The sequence below is a fragment of the Mirounga angustirostris genome, unplaced genomic scaffold (genome assembly GCF_029215605.1).
Source record: "Mirounga angustirostris isolate CCGP_5_RB_7025 unplaced genomic scaffold, mMirAng1.0.hap1 SCAF_8, whole genome shotgun sequence".
Lineage (NCBI taxonomy): Eukaryota > Metazoa > Chordata > Mammalia > Carnivora > Phocidae > Mirounga > Mirounga angustirostris.
In genome coordinates, this window is record NW_026991716.1 from 14,570,954 (window position 1) to 14,595,006 (window position 24,053).

Here is a 24,053-nt window from a genome sequence, read left to right on the forward strand (position 1 = left end):
GACAGGATACTTTATGTGGAAAACCCAAAAGACTCCACCCCAAAACTGCTAGAACTCATACAGGAATTCAGTAAAGTGGCAGGATATAAAATCAATGCACAGAAATCAGTGGCATTCCTATACACCAACAAGACAGAAGAAAGAGAAATTAAGGAGTCGATTCCATTTACAATTATACCCAAAACCATAAGATACCTAGGCATAAATCTAACCAAAGAGGCAAAGGATCTGTACTCAGAAAAGTATAAAATACTCATGAAAGAAATTGAGGAAGACACAAAGAAATGGAAAAACGTTCCATGCTCACGGATTGGAAGAACAAATACTGTGAAGATGTCAATGCTACCTAGAGCAATCTACACATTCAATGCAATCCCCATCAAAATAGCATCCACTTTTTTCAAAGAAATGGAACAAATAATCCTAAAATTTGTATGGAACCAGAAAAGACCCCAAATAGCCAGAGGAATGTTGAAAAAGAAAAGCAAAGCTGGCGGCATCACAATTCCGGACTTCCAGCTCTATTACAAAGCTGTCATCATCAAGACAGTATGGTACTGGCACAAAAACAGACACATAGATCAATGGAACAGAATAGAGAGCCCAGAAATGGACCCTCAACTCTATGGTCAACTAATCTTTGACAAAGCAAGAAAGAATGTCCAATGGAAAAAAGACAGTCTCTTCAACAAATGGTGTTGGGAAAATTGGACAGCCACATGCAGAAGAATGAAACTGGACCATTTCCTTACACCACACACAAAAATAGACTCAAAATGGTTGAAAGACCTCAATGCGAGACAGGAGTCCATCAAAATCCTAAAGGAGAACACAGGCAGCAACCTCTTTGCCCTCAGCCGAAGCAACTTCTTCCTTAGAAACATCACCAAAGGCCAGGGAAGCGAGGGCAAAAATGAACAATTGGGACTTCATCAAGATAAAAAGCTTTTGTACAGCAAAAGAAACAGTCAACAAAACCAAAAGACAACCGACAGAATGGGAGAAGATATTTGCAAATGACATATCAGATAAAGGGCTAGTATCCAAAATCTATAAAGAACTCATCAAACTCAACACCCAAAGAACAAAGAATCCAATCAAGAAATGGGCAGAAGACATGAACAGACATTTTTCCAAGGAAGACATCCAAATGGCCAACAGACACACGAAAAAGTGCTCAACATCACTCGGCATCAGGGAAATCCAAATCAAAACCTCAATGAGATACCACCTCACACCAGTCAGAATGGCTAAAATTAACAAGTCAGGAAACGACAGATGTTGGCGGGGATGCGGAGAAAGGGGAACCCTCCTACACTGTTGGTGGGAATGCAAGCTGGTGCAGCCACTCTGGAAAACAGTATGGAGGTTCCTCAAAAAGTTGAAAATAGAGCTATCATACAATCCAGCCATTGCACTACTGGGTATTTACCCCATAGATATAAATGTAGGGATCCGAAGGGGTACGTGCACCCCGATGTTTATAGCAGCACTGTCCACAATAGCCAAACTGTGGAAAGAGCCAAGATGTCCATCGACAGATGAATGGATAAAGAAGAGGTGGTATATATATACAATGGAATATTGTGCAGCCATCAAAAGGAATGAGATCTTGCCATTTGCAACGACATGCATGGAACTGGAGGATGTTATGCTGAGTGAAATAAGTCAATCAGAGAAAGACATGTATCATATGACCTCACTGATATGAGGAATTCTTAATCTCAGGAAACAAACTGAGGGTTGCTGGAGTGGTGGGGGGTGGGAGGGATGGGGGGGCTGGGTAATAGACACTGGGGAGGGTATGTGCTATGGTGAGTGCTGTGAATTGTGCAAGACTGTTGAGTCACAGATCTGCACCTCTGAAACAAATAATGCAATATATGTTAAGAAAAAAATAAAAAAGAGGAAGAGAGCAGGAGGGGAGAATGAAGGGGGGGAAATCGGAGGGGGAGACGAACCATGAGAGACGATGGGCTCTGAAAAACCAACTGAGGGTTCTAGAGGGGAGGGGGGTGGGAGGATGGGTTAGCCTGGTGATGGGTATTAAAGAGGGCACGTTCTACATGGAGCACTGGGTGTTATGCACAAACAATGAACCATGGAACACTACATCAAAAACTAATGATATAATGTATGGTGATTAACATAACAGTAAAAATAAAAAAACATCAGAGTTCTTAAAAAATAGAAACAAAGAATACTTAATATACCATTTAAACCCCTGCATACATGTGTATTTAAAGAGTCACTCAATAAGCAAAAGACACAGTACTCGTCGGCAAACCCTCGTGGACACTTTCACAAAGCATCTGCAGCATCCCTGTCAATGTTATCATTTGAAATATCTTATGTGTACAGTTATTTTTTATAATTTTCTCCACTTTGACTTCTTCTATTGCAGGGAGACAGAAGGCCAGTAAAAAATCTGTTAAGGAGGTTCTAGATGCCTGTAGATTTTTAACCTTTGTCTTGGGAACCCCCAGTGCCCGAGGGAGCCTCAGCAATTAACTTCACTCCAGCTGTGTGCATTCAAACACGAACAGGCTCCCGACCAGGACCCGCATCATTCCTGCCCCCACGTCATTCCGCTCGGCACCCGGTGGTGTGATTCCAATGCTGAGGATAAAGGAGCTTGATTTCTCTCCTCTAATACGACACCAAGAGCTCTGGCGTGGTCTGAAAAATTCTCTTTTCTCTCCAAAACTGTCTGGAGTTTTAAAGGTTCAACTCCTGATAAAGCGATGCAGAAAACGGAATCCAACTCGAGAAATATGCACACACATTCTACGCACGGCTTTCCGGGCCTCGTGGAGGGGACCAGTCCCCCTTACCTTTATCATAGATTTCCTTCAAGACCCCTCGTTTTATCAGCTCCTCTCTGCTTTGCCTCATTGATATTTTCCTTTCCAGGGCTACAAGCAAAACACAGAGAAGCAGGTGTGAGTCAGTAACAAAGAAGTTTTTCAAAGGAATCATATGTTAACATGTATTAAAAAGTAACATGGGAAAGCTTCTATAAGTTACATTTTATTAATGCAAATTAATAATTTTCTTGTTGGGGACCCTGGCCCTGACTACCGAACTGCCCAACTCACTCCTAACAGAAGCAGACAGAACTTTCTAACCTAAGAATGCAGTTCTCTCTGAGGGCAGGCCTGTGGATGGAGGTAACGTGGGGGAAGTCAGCAGAGCCCATGGAAGTGAGTGAGCCACCCCAGCGGCGGATATTTGTTTCTACATGAACACTGAGTGGAGGAGGGGAGAGATTATTTTGGTTGCTTTTGTCAGCTTGAGAATCTCCACATCCTTTGGATACAGTTATTCCGCAGGGAGTGGGGAAGCCAGTTATAAAATAAAGAAACTTTTATGCAGACAAATTCAGACACAGATTAATTACGCACACATAGAGCTCAGGAGACTTTAGTCCAAAGAATACAAGTAGGCACTAGAAAGCAAGCAAGGAAACAGGGACTAGGATTCTTTTACCTACTAGCCGAGTGACCTCGGTCAAGTCACTTTGCCAGTCTGAGAAAACACTCATGCCTCAGCCCCAGCTTCTCTGATTTAATAGGTCCAGGGTGGGACCTGGACATCTGCGTTGTCATGAAAAGCCTCTGGATTATTCTCAGTCATTTCAAGGTTGAAAATCACCTTCTATATGTTTTTGGGACTTACTATTTTTAAAATATTCTAACTCTCCCTTAACTTATAACGAATTAAGTGGCGTAAGGCAGCAAAATAAATATGAGGTTAGGCTGCACTCCCATAAAACTTCCTGAGAACATATTAATAGTAAAATGGACACATATATATACCCACAGAAGTGAGGTCAGGAGGGTTGTACGGAGGTCAAGTCATAAAGGTGGGTGTAGAAATCACTGGAATGGTGCTTGTTTGGGGGGGGGGTTGTTGGAGTTTTATGACTCATACCAAATAACATGACGTGGGCGCAGGAGGGCAGAAGGATGTCCTCTGTGCAGAAGAGGACCACCCAGAGAAGGAAGAGAGAACTGCATGCAGAGAGAACTGCATTCTTAGGTTAGAAAGTTCTGTCTGCTTCTGTTAGGAGTGAGTTGGGCAGTTCGGTAGTCAGGGCCAGGGTCCCCAACAAGAAAATATGGAGTCAGGATAGCTAAAATAAAACAGCACTAACATCCTGATGTGCAGCTCAGACAGGACCACACTAGTATTCTGCTTTGTGGCCTTTGCAGAAATGACTTTGCAAAACGTCCTAAAAGAAGACAATTAACCACAAAGCATTTGTCAATATTATGGGCAAGGAGCAGCTAAGACCTAAGCACCTGGATGTCAGCAAAAAAAGACGATCAGTTGGGGCGCCTGGGTGGCTCAGTTGGTTAAGCAACTGCCTTCGGCTCAGGTCATGATCCTGGAGTCCCGGGATCGAGTCCCGCATCGGGCTCCCTGCTCGGCAGGGAGTCTGCTTCTCCCTCTGATCCTCCCCCTCTCATGCTCTCTGTCTCCCATTCTCTCTCTCAGATAAATAAATAAAAAATCTTAAAAAAAAAAAAAAAAAAAAGACGATCAGCTCAGAGACATTAACCTAATAGGTAGACAGATACGTGACCAAAGCCCTGATTGGCACAACTCGGCACAACCTGATTGCCTAAGAAAGTTCAGCAAAAGAGCTCATAAAATCCCCTAAACTTATAAACTCAGAGGGCAACCCACTCGAGCCCCCCTCCCTCTTCAGGAGCTTTATACTCTTGTTCAATAAACTTTGCTTTGCTGCCCACCACTCTTTGTCTGGTCTACCTCTTCATTCTTCCAAGCGGCATGACCAAAAACCTCGGCACTAAGGGGGCAAAAATCCTGTAACACTTTTAAGCAAAGATTTGCTTAGTGGCACAGTGGGAAAAGACTGGACAGGCAAGGTAAAGCAGGGGTTTTAAAGCAAAGACTCTGTCAACAGATCTTGTGGGTGGCATTAAGCCACCCAGAAAGCATGCATAAAGAGGTGCTTCGCCAATCCTGTATTGAACCACAAACTGAGTAGATTTCCCTTAATCAAAATGAGGTTTCTCAGGGGCTTTTCAAAGCCACAGACAGAAGTGGAAGGACCTGGTGCCCAGCACTGAAGGAAGAATCTGCAGAAAGGTGGGCAAAGCCATGGGCTTGGTTGTCTGAGATGGCAAGTTTCAGTAGAACATGGGTGCTCCCAAGCCAACCACTGAGCCATGCAGACCTCCGCGGGCTCCCTGCGCTCATCCAACAGTGACAGATTCCCTGCCCATGGCAAAAGGCACTCCTCTAGGGGCTGGTGATCGAAGGGACAGTCCCTACCCTTGCAGAGTTGACAGACTAATGTGTGGTTCAGATGGTCATCAAATAGTATTAGCTAGTGTGTGATTACAAATCGAGGTAAGTCCCGTTAAAACAAAGGAACACATTCTACCAGACATATGATCAATAACTTCCCCTACTGGGTCATGAGGAAAGGCTTTTCTGAGGAAAAGACCCACAAGCGGAGTTTGGAAGACCTATTATCCTGGCAAGGACAGTCAGGGAGGGGCTGAGGGAGATACTCCAGACACAAGCTGGGCAATGGCTCCTGATGGAGGAATCATGGTGCCGTTGGCGAAGAGAGAGCACCCAATGTTACTGCAGCCACCAGCACCAGATGGAGAAGGACTCGAGATGTGGCCAGAGGGCTGGGGGGGCTGGGCCATGCAGGACCTCATGGACCACGTTATTCTAAGGGCAGTGGGAATAAACCATCAGAGATCAAAGCCCACTTCACCATGGAGAATGGATTGGAGGAAGGCCAGTTCTAGGGGATTCCCTAGTCTAGGCAAGAAATGATGGTCGCTTGGACCCAGATGCTGGTGATGGAGACACAGGCAAAGGATGCATTCAAGTCATGGGAAGGTGGCAAGGTTGCCATGGTGTCAAGTTAAGGATGTGAAGGAAAGAGAGGAGTCAAGTGCAACTGCTTGGTTCCTGACTTGCATAGCTGAATGGATGGTGGTGTTGATGACTCTGTGGGGGATGTGGGTTGAGAATCAGGTTTGTAGGGAAGATGGCGAGCCCAGTTTTAGCTATGCTTAAGAGGAGATATCATTTGCAAATGACACTACAGATAAAGGGCTGGTATCCAAGATCTATAAAGAACTTCTCAAACTCAACACCCAAAAAACAAATAATCAAGTCAAAAAGTGGGCAGAAGACATGAACAGACACTTCTCCAAAGAAGACATACAAATGGCTAACAGACACATGAAAAAATGTTCATCATCATTAGCCATCAGGGAAATTCAAATCAAAACCACACTGAGATACCACCTTACCAGTTAGAATGGCAAAAATTGGCAAGGCAAGAAACAACAAATGTTGGAGAGGTTGTGGAGAAAGGGGAACCCTCTTACACTGTTGGGGGGGATGCAAGTTGGTATAGCCACTTTGGAAAACAGTGTGGAGGTGCCTCAGAAAAATAAAAATAGAGCTACCCTATGACCCAGCAATTGCACTACTGGGTATTTACCCCAAAGACATAGATGTAGTGAAAAGAAGGGCCATATGCACCCCAACGTTCATAGTAGCAATATTCTCAATAGCCAAACTGTGGAAAGAGCCAAGATGCCCTTCAACAGATAAATGGATAAAGAAGATGTGGTCCATATATACAATGGAATATTACTCGGCCATCAGAAAGGATGAATATCCAACTTTTACATCAACATGGATGGGACTGGAGGAGATTATGCTAAGTGAAATAAGTCAAGCAGAGAACGTCAATTATCATATGGTTTCACTTATTTGTGGAACATAAGGAATAGCATGGAGGACATTAGGAGAAGGAAGGGAAAAAGGAAGGGGGGGAATCGGAGGGGGAGACGAACCATGAGAGACTACGGACTCTGAGAAACAGACTAAGGGTTTTAGAGGGGAGGGGGGTGGGAGGATGGGTTAGCCTGGTGATGGGTATTAAAGAGGGCACGTACTACATGGAGCATTGGGTGTTATACGAAAACAGTGAATCATGGAACACTACATCAAAAACTAATGATGTAATGTATGGTGACTAACATAATAAAATAAAATTTTAAAAAAAAGAACTAAGGTGGAGCTCACATAATAGATCTATCTGCTCTTATTTAAATAAGAAAATACCCACCCTCCAACCAATTTCCAAATTTAATTGACATTCTGGGAAGAGATGGTTTCTTTTTCCTTTGGCTTTGTCCATTTCCTAGCACAGAACCCTGCGTCCATGGGAGGATACACAGATCATTTTGAGAAGGGTGGCATGTGATGTTATTTAACTTAATCCTCACCACATCCTGTGAAGTAGTATCATTCCCATTTCTCAGAGGTACCGGAGACCCTGCAAACCTGACTTGCTCAGAGTCAAATAGCAAGTGGCAGAGCAGAAAGAGATATTAACATCTGTTTTTTTCTTCCATAGCACATTGTGAAGATCCTTATGATGTGTACAGGCTCTAAATATAATCTAATGTACAAGACTCTAAAAATGGAAGGTGATTTTATTATTAGTTTATTTGGGGCTGTAGGTCATGGTAAAATGGCATAATTGTACTTTATTCTTAGAAGAGTCTTTCTTCTGGGGCACTCTTTACTTATTCTTTTAACAAGATATATGTGATGCCTCTCTTCCAGTCTTATTTTTAGCAGCCCTTCCAAAGTCAGAGCTAAGTTTAACTACAGGCAAAGACAAGCTCACCACTGCTCTGGGAAGTAAAATTAAGTGGGCTGTCTGGTACAGAAGGACGACTGAGATCCTCTGACCTGGTCTACTACTCAACTACAAAACATGGGGCAGGGGAAGGTTTGATGTGGGGGAAAGAAAACATAATGGTTTTCTGTTCACTGACCAAGACGAGGTCCGATCTGCCTTCTTCAACAACTTTGGCTTTGGGTAGAAGAAAGATGGAAAAAAGAAAAACAGAGAAGAAATGACAAAAAGTTAAAGTCAGAGGAAGAAAATCAACACATCGGGGAAGAGAGAAGGTGTAACGGGTACCACACCTGCCCAAAGGATAGCAGGAATAAATCAGATTAAGTGAGATCCAAGGCATGACTGTGAGCTGATTCACTAGGCAATGCTTGGCCTTTGGGACACAGGAAATGGAAATTAACAGTACAAAGTCATCCATCTCTTTAAAAAAAAGAAAACTGAAAAACGGTCTTGTTAGATGTGTGGTAAAAAGTAATATTTTTAGGGGCGCCTGGGTGGCTCAGTTGGTTGAGCATCTGACTCTTGATTTCTGTTCAGGTCATAATCTCAGGGTCCTGAGATTGAGCCCTGCCTCAGGCTCTGAGCTGGGTGTGGAGCCTGCTTAAGATTCTCTCCCTCTGCCCCTCCCCACTGCTCTCACTCATTCTCTCTCTCTAAAAGAAAAAAGTAATATATATATGTGTGTGTGTATGTGTATGTATGTGTGTGTGTGTATATATATATATATATTCAAAGATTCTATTTATTTGACAGAGAGACACAGCGAGAGAGGGCACACAAGCAGGGGGAGTGGGAGAGGGAGAAGCAGGCTTCCCGCGGAGCAGGGAGCCCGATGTGGGGCTTGATCCCAGGACCCTGGGATCACGACCTGAGCCAAAGGCAGACGCTTAATGACTGAGCCACCCAGGTGCCCCCCAAAGTAGTATTTTTATATTAAAGAAAGATAAAGTCAGTAAGGGTTTATTTTAAAACAAGAAAATATAAAACACAAAGATTACTCAAATGTTATTGAGTTATTAAGGCACAGGGCAGTAAGAAATCTGAGAGATCACACATGGGAATGTTCTGGAGTAAGCATTTTGGTTATAAAACTGGTCCATGGTGACAGCTGTACAACTCTTTAAATTTACCGGAATCACTGAGTTATATGCCTTCAATGAGTTAATTGTATGGTACATAAGTGATACTTCCATAAAGTTGTTAAGACATGAAAAAAAGTGACCATGAGAGAAAATTCCCATAATGGCAAAAACATCAGTTAAAAACAAAAACAGTACATCTAAACAGACAATTAAATAAACGTTAGGCCACAGTAAATAAGAGGACAATGTTAAAATCAAAGGGTGAGGAATTTAGTATATAAAGGTAAATTTCTGAAAACATTTTGCTAAATCTCTAAACAGTAGAACCGAAATAGAAAAAGCAGGAACCTAATTCCCCCCCAGAATGAAAATACAGCTCAGATAGTGGATCTTTAGAAAAGAACCAATTTTCCAGGCTGCAGTAAATGCAGAACACTGTAATAGGCTTTCGAGGTGGTCCTGTGGCAAGCGAAACATCAAAAACAAAATCGCATAAGCCATCAATTGTGCAGAAGTCTACTGCAGGGACATCTGGTCTAAAATTCTATGCCCAACGTAAGAGGCAGCCTGAAGAGGAAAAAGGGGAAAAATTACTGATTTGCTTTTATAGACCGACAAAGCATTAGTTGAGTAGATCCAAATACACAAAAAGAAACTTCCCGTACCTCTCTTGCTTGCAATGAATAGGAGAGAGATTTCTCAATTACTGTACCAAAAATAACCCCCAAACGCCCCCCTGCCCGAAATCATAGTCAAAGGTTAGGATGCCCAAGGAAGACTTCCAAAGCTTGCCATCAAACTCAGCCTTAATATAAAAGCCACACAGAAAACCTTGAGATGCGCGATTATTCTTGCATCTCTATCACTATTAATCTTGTCTTTTTACTTTCTGTATTTTTTTTAATTTAAATTTAATTTAAATTTACATACAATGTTACATTAGTTTCAGGTAACTCTTGGGGGTCTTGCTAGTCCGGTGAGGCTGCCTCTCCCAGGGCTAGCCAAATCCCACAGACAGTGCCTGAACAGCCTGTGAACATACCTTTCATGTGCAAACCACCTGACCCAGGGCCCTTACCCCCAGCCACCTCCTTCATGGAGCTCATACGCTATAGGCCACTATCCACCGGCCCTCGTCTGCACAGGTCTAGGGGCCAGACAACTGGAAATAGTCCCTATGCCCCAGAGCCTGCTGAAATGATTCAAACCAGCCAGACAAGCTTGCTTACCCTGTCCATTCTTTCCTGCGGGGAACACACTAAAGGCTCTTGCCCGCAGTTTCCACATTTCCCTCCCACTCTCTCTGCCTCCTGATCAACCCCGATGCTTCCCCACATGGTCCTCCATGGCATGGCATGACCCTTTCTCTTGGACTCTGTGAGTGTAACAAACCATCTTTTAAAAAAAATTTTTTTTTTTTAATTTTTTTTTATTCTTATGTTAATCCCCTTACATTACAACATTAGTTTTAGATGAAGTGTTCCATGATTCATTGTTTGTGCATAACACCCAGTGCTCCATGCAGAATGTGCCCTCCTAAATACCCACCACCAGGCTAACCCATCCTCCCACCCCCCTCCCCTCTAGAACCCTGTTTGTTTTTCAGAGTCCATCATCTCTCATGGTTCGTCTACCCCTCCGATTTCCCCCACTTCATTCTTCCCCTCCCGCTACCTTCTTCTTCTTCTTCTTTTTTTTTTTTCTTAACATATATTGCATTATTTGTTTCAGAGGTACAGATCTGAGATTCAACAGTCTTGCACAATTCACAGCGCTTACCAGAGCACATACACTCCCCATTGTCTATCACCCAGTCCCCCCATCCCTCCCATCCCACCCCCCACTCCAACAACACTCAGTTTGTTTCCTGCGATTAAGAATTCCTCATATCAGTGAGATCATATGATACATGTCTTTCTCTGTTTGACTTATTTCACTCAACATAATACCCTCCAGTTCCATCCACGTCGTTGCAAATGGCAAGATCTCATTCCTTTTGATGGCTGCATAATATTCCATTGTATATATATACCACATCTTCTTTATCCATTCATCTGTCGATGGACATCTTGGCTCTTTCCACAGTTTGGCTATTGTGGACAGTGCTGCTATAAACATCGGGGTGCACGTACCCCTTCGGATCCCTACTTTTGTATCTTTGGGGTAAATACCCAGTAGTGCAATTGCTGGATCATATGGTAGCTCTATTTTCAACTTTTTGAGGAACCTCCATACAGTTTTCCAGAGTGGCTGCACCAGTTTGCATTCCCACCAACAGTGTAGGAGGGTTCCCCTTTCTCCGCATCCCCGCCAACATCTGTCGTTTCCTGACTTGTTAATTTTAGCCATTCTGACTGGTGTGAGGTGATATCTCATTGAGGTTTTGATTTGGATTTCCCTGATGCCGAGTGATATTGAGCACTTTTTCATGTGTCTGTTGGCCATTTGGATGTCTTCTTTGGAAAAATGTCTGTTCATGTCTTCTGCCCATTTCTTAATTGGATTCTTTGTTCTTTGGGTGTTGAGTTTGATGAGTTCTTTATAGATTTTGGATACTAGCCCTTTATCTGATATGTCATTTGCAAATATCTTCTCCCATTCTGTCGGTTGTCTTTTGGTTTTGTTGACTGTTTCCTTTGCTTTGCAAAAGCTTTTTATCTTGATGAAGTCCCAATAGTTCATTTTTGCCCTTGCTTCCCTTGCCTTTGGCGATGTTTCTAGGAAGAAGTTGCTTCAGCTGAGGTCAAAGAGGTTGTTGCCTGTGTTCTCCTTTAGGATTTTGATGGACTCCTGTCTCACATTGAGGTCTTTCAACCATTTGGAGTCTATTTTTGTGTGTGGTGTAAGGAAGTGGTCCAGTTTCATTCTTCTGCATGTGTCTATCCAATTTTCCCAACACCATTTGTTGAAGAGACTGTCTTTGTTCCATTGGACATTCTTTCCTGCTTTGTCGAAGATTAGTTGACCATAGAGTTGAGGGTCCATTTCTGGGCTCTCTATTCTGTTCCATTGATCTATGTGTCTGTTTTTGTGCCAGTACCATGCTGTCTTGATGATGACAGCTTTGTAATAGAGCTTGAAGTCCGGAATTGTGATGCCACCGGCTTTGCTTTTCTTTTTCAATATTCCTCTGGCTATGCGGGGTCTTTTCTGGTTCCATACAAATTTTAGGATTATTTGTTCCATTTCTTTGAAAAAAGTGGATGGTATTTTGATGGGGATTGCATTGAATGTGTAGATTGCTCTAGGTAGCATTGACATCTTCACAGTATTTGTTCTTCCAATCCATGAGCATGGAACGTTTTTCCATTTCTTTGTGTCTTCCTCAATTTCTTTCATGAGTATTTTATAGTTTTCTGAGTACAGATCCTTTGTCTCTTTGGTTAGATTTATTCCTAGGTATCTTATGGTTTTGGGTGCAATTGTAAATGGGATCGACTCCTTAATTTCTCTTTCTTCTGTCTTGTTGTTGGTGTATAGGAATGCCACTGACTTCTGTGCATTGATTTTATATCCTGCCACTTTACTGAATTCCTGTATGAGTTCTAGCAGTTTTGGGGTGGAGTCTTTTGGGTTTTCCACATAAAGTATCATATCATCTGCAAAGAGTGAGAGTTTGACTTCTTCTTTGCCAATTTGGATGCCTTTGATTTCTTTTTGTTGTCTGATTGCTGTGGCTAGGACTTCCAATACTATGTTGAATAGCAGTGGTGATAGTGGACATCCCTGCCGTGTTCCTGACCTTAGGGGGAAAGCTCTCAGTTTTTCCCCATTGAGAATAATATTTGCTGTAGGTTTTTCATAGATGGCTTTTATGATATTGAGGTACGTACCCTCTATCCCTATACTCTGAAGAGTTTTAATCAAGAAAGGATGCTGTACTTTGTCAAAAGCTTTTTCTGCATCTATTGAGAGGATCATATGATTCTTGTTCTTTCCTTTGTTAATGTACTGTATCACATTGATTGATTTGCGGATGTTGAACCAACCTTGCAGCCCAGGGATAAATCCCACTTGGTCATGGTGAATAATCCTTTTAATGTACTGTTGGATCCTATTGGCTAGTATTTTGGTGAGAATTTTTGCATCCATGTTCATCAGGGATATTGGTCTGTAATTCTCCTTTTTGATGGGGTCTTTGTCTGGTTTGGGGATCAAGGTAATGCTGGCCTCATAAAATGAGTTTGGAAGTTTTCCTTCCATTTCGATTTTTTGGAACAGTTTCAGAAGAATAGGTATTAATTCTTCTTGAAATGTTTGGTAGAATTCCCCTGGGAAGCCATCTGGCCCTGGGCTTTTGTTTTTTGGGAGATTTTTGATGACTGCTTCAATTTCCTTAGTGGTTATAGGTCTGTTCAGGTTTTCTATTTCATCCTGGTTCAGTTTTGGTAGTTGATACATCTCTAGGAATGCATCCATCTCTTCCAGGTTATCTAATTTGCTGGCATAGAGTTGCTCATAATATGTTCTTATAATTGTTTGTATTTCTTTGGTGTTGGTTGTGATCTCTCCTCTTTCATTCATGATTTTGTTGATTTGGGTCATTTCTCTTCTCTTTTTGATAAGTCTGGCCAGGGGTTTATCAATCTTGTTAATTCTTTCAAAGAACCAGCTCCTAGTTTCGTTGATCTGTTCTACTGTTCTTTTAGTTTCTATTTCATTGATTTCTGCTCTGATCTTTATGATTTCTCTTCTCCTGCTGGGTTTAGGCTTTATTTGCTGTTCTTTCTCCAGCTCCTTTAGGTGTAGGGTTAGGTTGTGTACTTGAGACCTTTCTTGTTTCTTGAGAAAGGCTTGTATTGCTATATACTTTCCTCTTAGGACTGCCTTTGCTGCATCCCAAAGATTTTGAACAGTTGTGTTTTCATTTTCATTGGTTTCCATGTATTTTTTTAATTCTTCTTTAATTTCCTGGTTGACCCATTCATTCTTCAGTAGGATGTTCTTTAGCCTCCATGTATTTGAGTTCTTTCCGACTTTCCTCTTGGGATTGAGTTCTAGTTTCAAAGCATTGTGGTCTGAAAATAGGCAGGGAATGATCCCAATCTTTTGGTACTGGTTGAGACCTGATTTATGACCTAGGATGTGGTCGATTCTGGAGAATGTTCCATGGGCAGTAGAGAAGAATGTGTATTCCGTTGCTTTGGGGTGGAATGTTCTGAATATGTCTGTGAAGTCCATTTGGTCCAGTGTGTCATTTAAAGTCTTTATTTCCTTGTTGATCTTTTGCTTAGATGATCTGTCCATTTCAGTGAGGGGGATGTTAAAGTCCCCCACTATTATTGTATTGTTGTTGATGTGTTTCTTTGCTTTTGTTATTAATTGCCTTATATAATTGGCTGCTCCCATGTTAGGGGCATAGATATTTACAATTGTTAGATCTTCTTGTTGGATAGATCCTTTAAGTATGATATAGTGTCCTTCCTCATCTCTTATTACAGTCTTTGGTTTAAAATCTAATTTGTCTGATATAAGGATTGCCACCCCAGCTTTCTTTTGGTGTCCATTAGCATGGTAAATGGTTTTCCACCCCCTCACTTTCAATCTGGGGGTGTCTTTGGGTCTAAAATGAGTCTCTTGCAGACAGCATATAGATGGATCTTGTTTTTTAATCCAGTCTGTTAGCCTGTGTCTTTTGATTGGGGCATTTAGCCCATTTACATTCAAGGTAACTATTGAAAGATAGGAATTTAGTGCCATTGTATTGCCTGTAAGGTGACTGTTACCGTATATTGTCTGTGTTCCTTTCTGGTCTATGTTGCTTTTAGGGTCTCTCTTTGCTTAGAGGACCCCTTTCAATATTTCTTGTAGGGCTGGTTTTGTGTTTGCAAATTCCTTTAGTTTTTGTTTGTCCTGGAAGCTTTTTATCTCTCCTTCAATTTTCAATGACAGCCTAGCTGGATAGAGTATTCTTGGCTGCATATTTTTCTCATTTAGTGCTGAATATATCCTGCCAGTCCTTTCTGGCCTGCCAGGTCTCTGTGGATAGGTCTGTTGCCAATCTAATGTTTCTACCATTGTAGGTTACATATCTCTTCTCCCGAGCTGCTTTCAGGATTTTCTCTTTGTCTATGAGACTCGTAAGTTTTACTATTAGATGTCGGGGTGTTGACCTATTTTTATTGATTTTGAGAGGGGTTCTCTGTGCTTCCTGGATTTTCATGCCTGTTTCTTTCCCCAAATTAGGGAAGTTCTCTGCTATAATTTGCTCCATTATACCTTCTGCCCCCCTCTCTCTTTCTTCTTCTTCTGGGATCCCAATTATTCTAATGTTGTTTCGTCTTATGGTATCACTTATCTCTCGAATTCTGCCCTCATGATCCAGTAGTTGTTTATCTCTCTTTTTCTCAGCTTCTTTATTTTCCAGCATTTCATCTTCTATATTACTGATTCTCTCTTCTGCCTCATTTATTCTAGCAGTTAGCGCCCCCATTTTTGATTGCACCTCATTAATAGCCTTTTTGATTTCTACTTGGTTGGATTTTAGCTCTTTTACTTCTCCAGAAAGCGTTTCTCTAATAACTTCCATATTTTTTTCAAGCCCAGCTAGTATCTTTAAAGTGATGATTCTGAACTCTAGATCTGACATCGTACTAATGTCCATATTGAGTAGGTCCCTGGCAGTCGGTACTGCCTCTTGTTCTTTTTGTTGAGGTGATTTTTTTCGTCTCGTCATTTTGTGCAGAGGAGAATAGATTAATGAGAGAACAAAATGCTAGCAGAGTAACCACGTCCCCAGAAAATATACTCTAAACAAATCAGAAAAGACCTGAAGCAGTGGGATAAGAAGGGGAAAGAGAGAAAAAAGAAAAAGAAAAAAAAAGAAAAAGATAAAGATAAAAACAACAACAAACAAAACAAAACAACAACAACAAAAGAAAAACCAGAATGTGATCAAATATGATCTATATGGTATATAGATCAGTGCCACACACTAGATTTGGGGTGTGTTTTGGTCTTTTAGAAGAAAGTGTCTCCCAAAATTTTAAAGAAAGAAAAACTTATATATGTACAAAAATAAGGGTTGATACGATGAAGGGATGGAAAATGACTGTAAAAATGGAAATTATAAAAAATTTTATAAAAGGAATTGATAAGAAGTTGTTTCAAAAAAGAAAGAGGATTTAAAAAAAGAAAAAAGAAAAAGAAAAAAAAAGGGAGAGGATGTGATCAGGCAGGGGAATAGAGAACACCATATACTAGAGATTTAGGGTATATTTTAATCTGTTAGAAGAAACTATCTCAAAATTTTAAAGAGAGAACAACTTATATATATAAGCCAAAAATATGGGTAACTACTATGAAGGGATAGAATATGACTCTAAAAATGAAAAATAAAAATGTTTTTTTTTAAAAAAAGGGGATTGATAAGATGTTGTTTGAAAGAGGGAAAAAGAAAAATTCAAAAAGAAAAAGACAAAAAGTTAAAAAAAAAATAACTTTAAAAGACTAAGGAATCATGGTAAAAAAGCCATGAATTCTATGTGCAGTAGTCCCTTAGCGCTGGAGTTCTGCCGTTCTCATTGATCGGTGAACTTGGTCTTGGCCGGCTGTTCTCGCTGATCTTCTGGGGAGGGGCCTGTTGCCGTGGTTTCCAAATGTCTCTGCCGGAGGCGGAATTGCCCCGCCCTCGCCCCCTCCCGGCTAAGTTATCTGCTCGGGTTTGCTCTCCGGGGCTTTTGTTCCCTGCGAGCTTCCCGTACAGCTCTGGAGGCGGAGAGTGAAAATGGCGGCCTCCCAATCTCCGACCCGGAGGAGCCTAGAACTCGGGGCCCCGTTCCTCAGTGAGCCCCCAGAGAAAAGCCGTCAGTCACTCCCGTCTCCCCGGTCTCCGGCCGCTCTCCGTGCTCACCCGGCCTGTGACCGCGCGTTTCTATCTCTGGCACCCGACCCCGGGTGGAGTCTCCAAACCCAGCAGATCCCTGCGGTGTTTTCCCGCGCGGCTCCTCCCGGGGGAGGAAGGGGAGTCTCCCCGGATCTGCCGCTTGTTGGGTCCCTGCTGGAGGAGCAGGGGCCCGACTGGGCCGCGGATCCCGGTTTATGGCCACCCCGAGCTGAGAGCCCGCGCCTGGGCTCTGCCTCTGCAGCCAGCTTCCCTGCTCCGTTACCTGGGAGCTCTGCCGCCCTCAGGCACCCCCGGTCTTTCTGTGACCCCGAGGGTCCTGAGACCACACTGTCCCGGAGGGTTCCACCCCCCGCTTAGCCACCAGAGTGACGTCCCTCAGTGGAGCAGACTTCTAGAAGTTCCAATTTTGTGCTCTGCGGCTCTATCACTTGCCAGAAGCGGCCGACGGAGGCCCCTCCCCCGCCGTCTATCCTCCCGAATATCGCCGCGGATTCACTTCTCCGCCCGTCCTACCTTCCAGAAGGTGGTCGCTTTTCTGATGAGAGAGTTGTTGCTCTTCTTTTCTTCGATCTCCTGTTGAGTTTGTAGGTGTTCAGAATGGTTTGATCCCTATCCAGCTGAATTCCTGAGAGGAGACGAAATCCAGGTCTCCTACTCCTCCGCCATCTTGCTCCGCCCCCCCTTTTTTCTTTTTTTTTAAGATTTTTTTTTTTTTTTTTATTTGAGAGAGAGAGACAGAGAGAGAGCATGAGAGGGGGGAGGGTCAGGAGGGTCAGAGGGAGAAGCAGACTCCCTGCCGAGCAGGGAGCCCGATGCGGGACTCGATCCAGGGACTCCAGGATCATGACCTGAGCCGAAGGTAGTCGCTTAACCAACTGAGCCACTCAGGCGCCCCTTTTTAAAAATTTTTTAAGATTTTATTTATTTATTTGAGAGAGAGAGAGAGAGGAGAGACAGAGCACAAGTGGAGACAGGAACAAGGGGGAGGGAGAAGGACAAGCAGACTCTGTGCTGAGCGGGGAACTCGACATGGGGCTCGATCCCAGGACCCTGAGATCATGACCTGAGCTGAAACCAAGAGTCAGACACTTAACCCACTGAGTCACCCAAGCCATCCCCAAACCATCTTTTTTTTTTATTCTTATGTTAATCCCCATACATTACATCATTAGTTTTAGATGAAGTGTTCCATGATTCATTGTTTGTGCACAACACCCAGTGCTCCATGCAGAATGTGCCCTCCTCAATCAATACCCACCACCAGGCCAACCCATCCTCCCACCCCCCTCCCCTCTAGAACCCTGTTTGTTTTTCAGAGTCCATCGTCTCTCATGGTTCGTCTACCCCTCCGATTTCCCCCGCTTCATTCTTCCCCTCCTGCTACCTTCTTCTTCTTCTTCTTTTTTTTTTTTCTTAACATATATTGCATTATTTGTTTCAGAGGTACAGATCTGAGATTCAACAGTCTTGCACAATTCACAGCGCTTACCAGAGCACATACCCTCCCCAGTGTCTATCACCCAGTCACCCCATCCCTCCCACCCCACCCCCCACTCCAGCAACCCTCAGTTTGTTCCCTGAGATTAAGAATTCCTCATATCAGTGAGATCATATGATACATGTCTTTCTCTGTTTGACTTATTTCACTCAACATAATACCCTCCAGTTCCATCCACGTCGTTGCAAATGGCAAGATCTCATTCCTTTTGATGGCTGCATAATATTCCATTGTATATATATACCACATCTCCTTTATCCATTCATCTGTCGATGGACATCTTGGCTCTTTCCACAGTTTGGCTATTGTGAACATTGCTGCTATAAACATCAGGGTGCACGTACCCTTTCGGATCCCTACTTCCAAACCATCTTTTTAATGGCAGGCATCTCCTGATCAGTTGGCCTCACCATACCTAAATAATAGCAAGACCAACATCTTAAAACACACCTATCCTTGCAGTGGTTTGTCAGCAAAGGAAAAACTAGGGGTATTTCCCATAGCTTTATGTTCCAACCTCTTGTTCTGAAGTCTGTTTCCATGTGAGCAAATGCTTTAGAAAGGCAGAGTTTAGTGAAGAACTGATTCCTGGGAGTAAATTCCACTAAAGTCCGGAGACCAGACCGAATGGAGTGGTTCCCGTCTAAGTGCTTCTGGGAGCTCTTCTGAGCCAGCCCTGCAGTCTACGCCACAGTTACCAGAAGCCAGGTCCCCAGCATCTCCCCTCCAGTGTTCTCCCAGCCTCCCCATCCGCACAGGTTTGTGCTAAGCCAAGGAATCCCATGCTTCTCTGACATCCATGAACTTAAAACAGACCTCTTGGGCAGACTGCTCTCCCTAGTGAATGCCTGGATTGAATTTGTTAAAAATAACTGGCACATTCTTGGGGCACCCGGGTGGCTCAGTATGACTTGATTTCTGCTCAGGTCATAATCTTAGGGTCGTGAGATTGACGAGCCCCGAGTTGAGCTCTGCGCTCAGCAGAGTCTGCTTGAGATTCTCTCTCCTTCCCTCTCCCTCCTCCTCCCTCTGCTCCCTCTCTCTCTAAAATAAATCTTTAAAATAACTGGCACATTCTCTTTTTATTTATTGTGCATGTGCACACACATATGCTTTTATTTCATTTATAAAAATTGATGAAAATATTTCCCTGTAAATAATTCAAGAAATATAGTGAAAAGAAAATCCTTTTTACACTGCCCTTCCTTCCCTGGACACAACTCCCAAATCTCACTACTGCTCTCCTTTGATATTTTCCTTCTGTTTCACTCGTTCTCTTCTTCCCCCACCTTTGCTCCCTCCTTTCCACTCACCCTCCCCACTACGTATAAATGCAGTTTTTAAAAACATAAATGGGATCATTCTGCTCATATTATTTTATAACTCTTTCTTTCCTCTCATTGATCAATATGCTTTAGAATTCTCCCCATCAGCACATACAGAAGTGTCTCACACTCTCTGAATACTATATACCATTACATGGGGCAGAAGTGTCCTAATTTATTCACCCATCTGCAACTGAAGGAAACAAGTTGTTTCAAATTTGGGGCAAACATTCATACTGTAAATATAATTTTTCTGGCATGCACGTGAACAGGTGGGAGAATTTTTCTAGAATATGTCACTAGATGTACAATTTCTGGTAGTGCATTCTTTTTAAAATTTTTTTAATTTATATAGTGCATTCTTTTTAAGATTTATTTATTTTAGAGAGAGAGAGAGAGAAGAGAGTGGGAGGGAGGGGCAGAGGAAGAGGGAGAAAGAGAATCTCAAGCAGATGCTCCGCTGAGTGTGGAGCCTGACACAGGGCTCAATCTCATGACCTTGAGATCATGACCTGAGCAGAAACTTAGAGTCGGGTGCTTAACCAACTGAGCCACCCAGGTGCCCCATGGGCAATGCATTTTTTATATGCTCCCAGTACTGATGGAAGAAAAAACCCCGTATGTTTCATAACTTTTAAGTACTGTTTTTTTATTTAAAAAAAAATGAGGAAACAGGGCCAGTGGTGGGGGAAGCAATATTGATGCTAGAATGAGTTATTTGGTTCTACTCAGAGTACCAATGCAGGGACTTGTTCAGCTCATACTCTAGGATAATCCATCTTTGTTGAATTCTTTGCTCAGCTGCCTTTAAATTACATTCTGGAGGAGCTGGATATTTGAAGCGGGAAAAACAACTGAGCAGTAATGAAATGTGTGGTAGCTTACTGCAGAGTCTTACACTTTCGGTTGTTAAAATAGTCAACTTGTACGTAAAATTGGTGGCTTTCATCCCTTCGAAGTTTTATAACCCCAGAGAGCGTGAATTTGGTCTAGAAATCTACGAGTGACAAACAGAATGAACCTCGAGTGCCTAGAACATACCTCTGCTTCCCATCTGACTTATGAACAATGAGGATTATTAATCGAATACAACTATAGCCTAGGAAACCCAGCACAAAATAATCAATCCACGTTCACACTATCTCCACATGAAATGCTTTCATTTTTTTAAAGATGAAGAGACAGTTTCAAAATTAAATTGATATGTACAATATATAAAAGGCAAGAAAGACAAGGAGGAAGTAGGATAAACCTGGAGATCTTCCATTTTGAAAAACCAGATGGCAAATGCCAGCTGATCGGTTACTTTGTAAGGAAATTAATGAGCAAAGCGACAAGGTTGTCTATCTAAATGCTATATTGAAAAAGAAGGGAAAGTAGAAGTGAATGCACCTCTAAATGTCTAGTTTCAGACAGAATGGTATGACCAACATATTCAAGAAGTCATATTAGTCTAGAAGCAATTGGTATGAACACCAGATACTGTACCTTTTACTAACAAAGACGTTCGAGTCCTAGGAATATCCAAACATTTTGCCAGATGTGGGATAACGAGGCAAGAAGGTTTGATTACTTGATCGCCTGAAGAAAGCTTATTAAATTACTAATGCAAAATGAAATTAAAAAAAAGTATTTGGCGGGGCGCCTGGATGGCTCAGTCAGTTAATCGTCCAACTCTTGATTTTGGCTCAGGTCATGATCTCAGGGGTTGTGAGGTCGAGCCCTGTACTAGGCTCTGTGCTTGGCATGGAGTTTGCTTGAGATTCTTTCCTCCTCCCTCTCCTTTCCTGTCTGTTCTCCCCCCACCCCACACTCTCTAAAATAAATAATTTTTTTAAAAAATCTTCAAAAAATATTTAGCAATTAAGGTCAAGTGATCCTCAAAATCAGAGAGGCTGACCAGTACAGAATTTTTTCCCTTTAAAACTCTAAACCATGTGGAAATTCCATCTGTAAGATAGAATTTAAGGTGTAACTGTCCTTGTAACATGCGCAGATCCTGATTCCCCCATGGCTCCAGTATGAACAGAAGGGTGTGCATAAACAAAGTTCCTCATCTTCAACATGGTAACCCAGCCCCTGTTCTCATGTACTGCTACATAGTTAGCTTGGATAAAGTCTTCATGACCCATGAGGTAGAGGAGACGCTTGTTTACTGTTGCTTGTGATTCTATCCAAGTCCTCCAAATCAGCACTTTCTAAAGTCTGCTCTGCAGAACGGTAACCTCCAGAGATGCTCTGAGGAAAAGGTTGTGAGGACAATAATTGGGGGAAACGCCATGAATCCCTGGAGAAGCACAGTGTTCATTAGCACAAAAGGACATACAGTAAAGAAACCAGCTGAACTCTGTTGAATCCGGTGTTTCTCCCAAATTCATTTGACAATATGATCCTTTTATGGAGTACTATGGGACTTTCATTCAGAGGAAAATCTTCTGGGAAATGCTGATCTAAATAGATACTAGATCACAGGGAACAAATGTGGTGTTCTTCCATAAAAAGGAAACAGGGAGGTCAGCCTGTCTTACCTTAGCAGGGTCAGAGAGGGCCAAGCTCCTTCAGAAAGAGCTTTCTGGCAAAGGAATCAAACACAACCCAAAACCCAAAGTCTTGCAATACCAAGTGAGCAAGACATGGCTGACCAGGAAGATCCTAATCAAGCGAAGGGACCAGCCATCCATCCACCTGTCCTCCCAGGGGTCCTGGTCAGAACTGAAGCTGACAGAGATTGGAGCTGTGTTCCAGTGAGCTCCCTGGATGGGTGGCCCCCCATGTATTCCCCCGAGAAGTATAACTAGACTTGTTTAACCTTGAGCAGACCAGTACCACAGAGTATCTGCCCCAAATAACATTTTTGGTTTTGACATAACTGATATCAGGTGCTTCTTTCTGACAGGAATTCAGACAGTGCAATTTCCTCTGGAGTCACAGAGCAGGAGAGTAGGACCCTGTCATTAGCAGAGATGAGGTGATTCATTTTCCTCGTTCCTGTGGGTGAAGTGCCCGCAGCCGGGTCCCACGAGAGCTCTAACCATTGATTAAGTGTATGGGGGAAAAGGCAGGATCACAGACTCATTATCAGCTGCAAGTTGTATGGTTAAAACTACTTCAGAAACTCTTTATGGATCTTGATTGGATCCTGGTTTGAACAAACCAGCTAGAAAAGTGTTTTGGGGTCAGCTGGAAATGCACGAATATGGACTGGGTATTAGATGATATCAGGGAATTATTACTAGTTTTGCTATATAGGATAAGGGTCTTGCGGTTATATAGGACATTTCCCTTATTTTTTAGAGATGCATGATTAGAAATGTAATTGGGGTGCCTGGGTGGTTCAGTCGGTTAAGCGTCCGACTCTTTTTTTTTTTTTTTTTTTTTTAAGGATTTTATTTATTTGACAGAGAGATAGACAGCGAGAGAGGGAACACAAGCAGGGGGAGTGGGAGAGGGAGAAGCAGGCTTCCCGCCAAGCAGGGAGCCCAATGCGGGGCTCGATCTCAGGACCCTGGGATCACGACCTGAGCTGAAGGCAGATGCTTAACGCTGAGCCACCCAGGCGTCCCAAGTGTCCGACTCTTGATTTTGGCTCAGGTCATGATCTCAGGGTTGTCAGATCGAGCCCTGCGTTGGGCTCCGTAGGGGGTGTGGAGCCTGCCTAAGATTGTCTCTCTCCCTCTGCCCCTCCCTATGCATCCCTTTAAAAAAAAAATGTCTGTAATTAACTTTAAAACATTTCAAGAGGGGAAAAAAAAAAAAAAGCAACAAATAAGGCCAAATCTCTGTAACTATTAGGTGGCAATCAAGCAATTATATTATAATACTGGTATATAATTCTCTCAATTTCTCTTACATTTGAAAATATTCAAAATAAAAACACACAAAATGAATGAATCTTACAAGTAATGTTGAGTAAAAAGAGCAAGACAAAACACTTACACCGTGATTCCATTTACATAAAGTTCAAAAATTAGCAAAACTAAATGTATGCTTTAGAGAAACATCTCCAACCTTGAAAACTACAAATACGAGCAAGGATATAATCACAATAAAAATCAAGTCAGTGTGTACCTTTGGTGGGGAGGAGGACTGCAATCAGAAAGGCATATCAAGGGGCGCCTGGGTGGCTCAGTCTGCTGAGCGTCCTCCTCTTCTTTTCAGCTCAGGTCATGATCTCAGGGTCATGAGATCGAACCCCGCATTGGGCTCCCTGCTGGGCATGGAGTCTGCTTGGCATTCTCTCTCTCCCGCTCCCTCTGCCTCCCCCTCAATAAATAAATAAAATCTTTTTTTTTTTTAAAGATTTTATTTATTTATTTGAGAATGAGAGAGAGCACATGAGAGGGGGGAGGGTCAGAGGGAGAAGCAGATCCCCCGCCGAGCAGGGAGCCCGATGCGGGACTCGATCCAGGGACTCCAGGATCATGACCTGAGCCGAAGGCAGTCGCTTAACCAACTGAGCCACCCAGGCGCCCCAATAAATAAATAAAATCTTAAAAGAAAGGCACATCAAGGGGCTTCCAGGGGCTGTTGGTAATTTTCCTGACGTGGGCAGTGATTATATGGCGTCTGCTTTATAACCACCTGT

General features: G+C 42.7%; 1 protein-coding gene across 9 annotated transcripts in view; it reads right to left on the reverse strand.

The window, feature by feature from the left end:
• PHACTR1 (phosphatase and actin regulator 1) overlaps window positions 1–24,053 on the reverse strand; it is a 316,524-nt gene that overhangs the window by 111,087 nt on the left and 181,384 nt on the right. For 8 of the 9 annotated variants that reach the window (XM_064597166.1, XM_064597170.1, XM_064597167.1 and 5 more), the window contains one exon: window positions 2,835–2,915. The exons of the other annotated variant lie outside the window; for it this stretch is intronic. In XM_064597166.1, coding sequence (XP_064453236.1) covers window positions 2,835–2,915 — 81 coding nt within the window. The remainder of the gene's footprint in view (window positions 1–2,834; window positions 2,916–24,053) is intronic. 9 annotated transcript variants of the gene reach the window in all.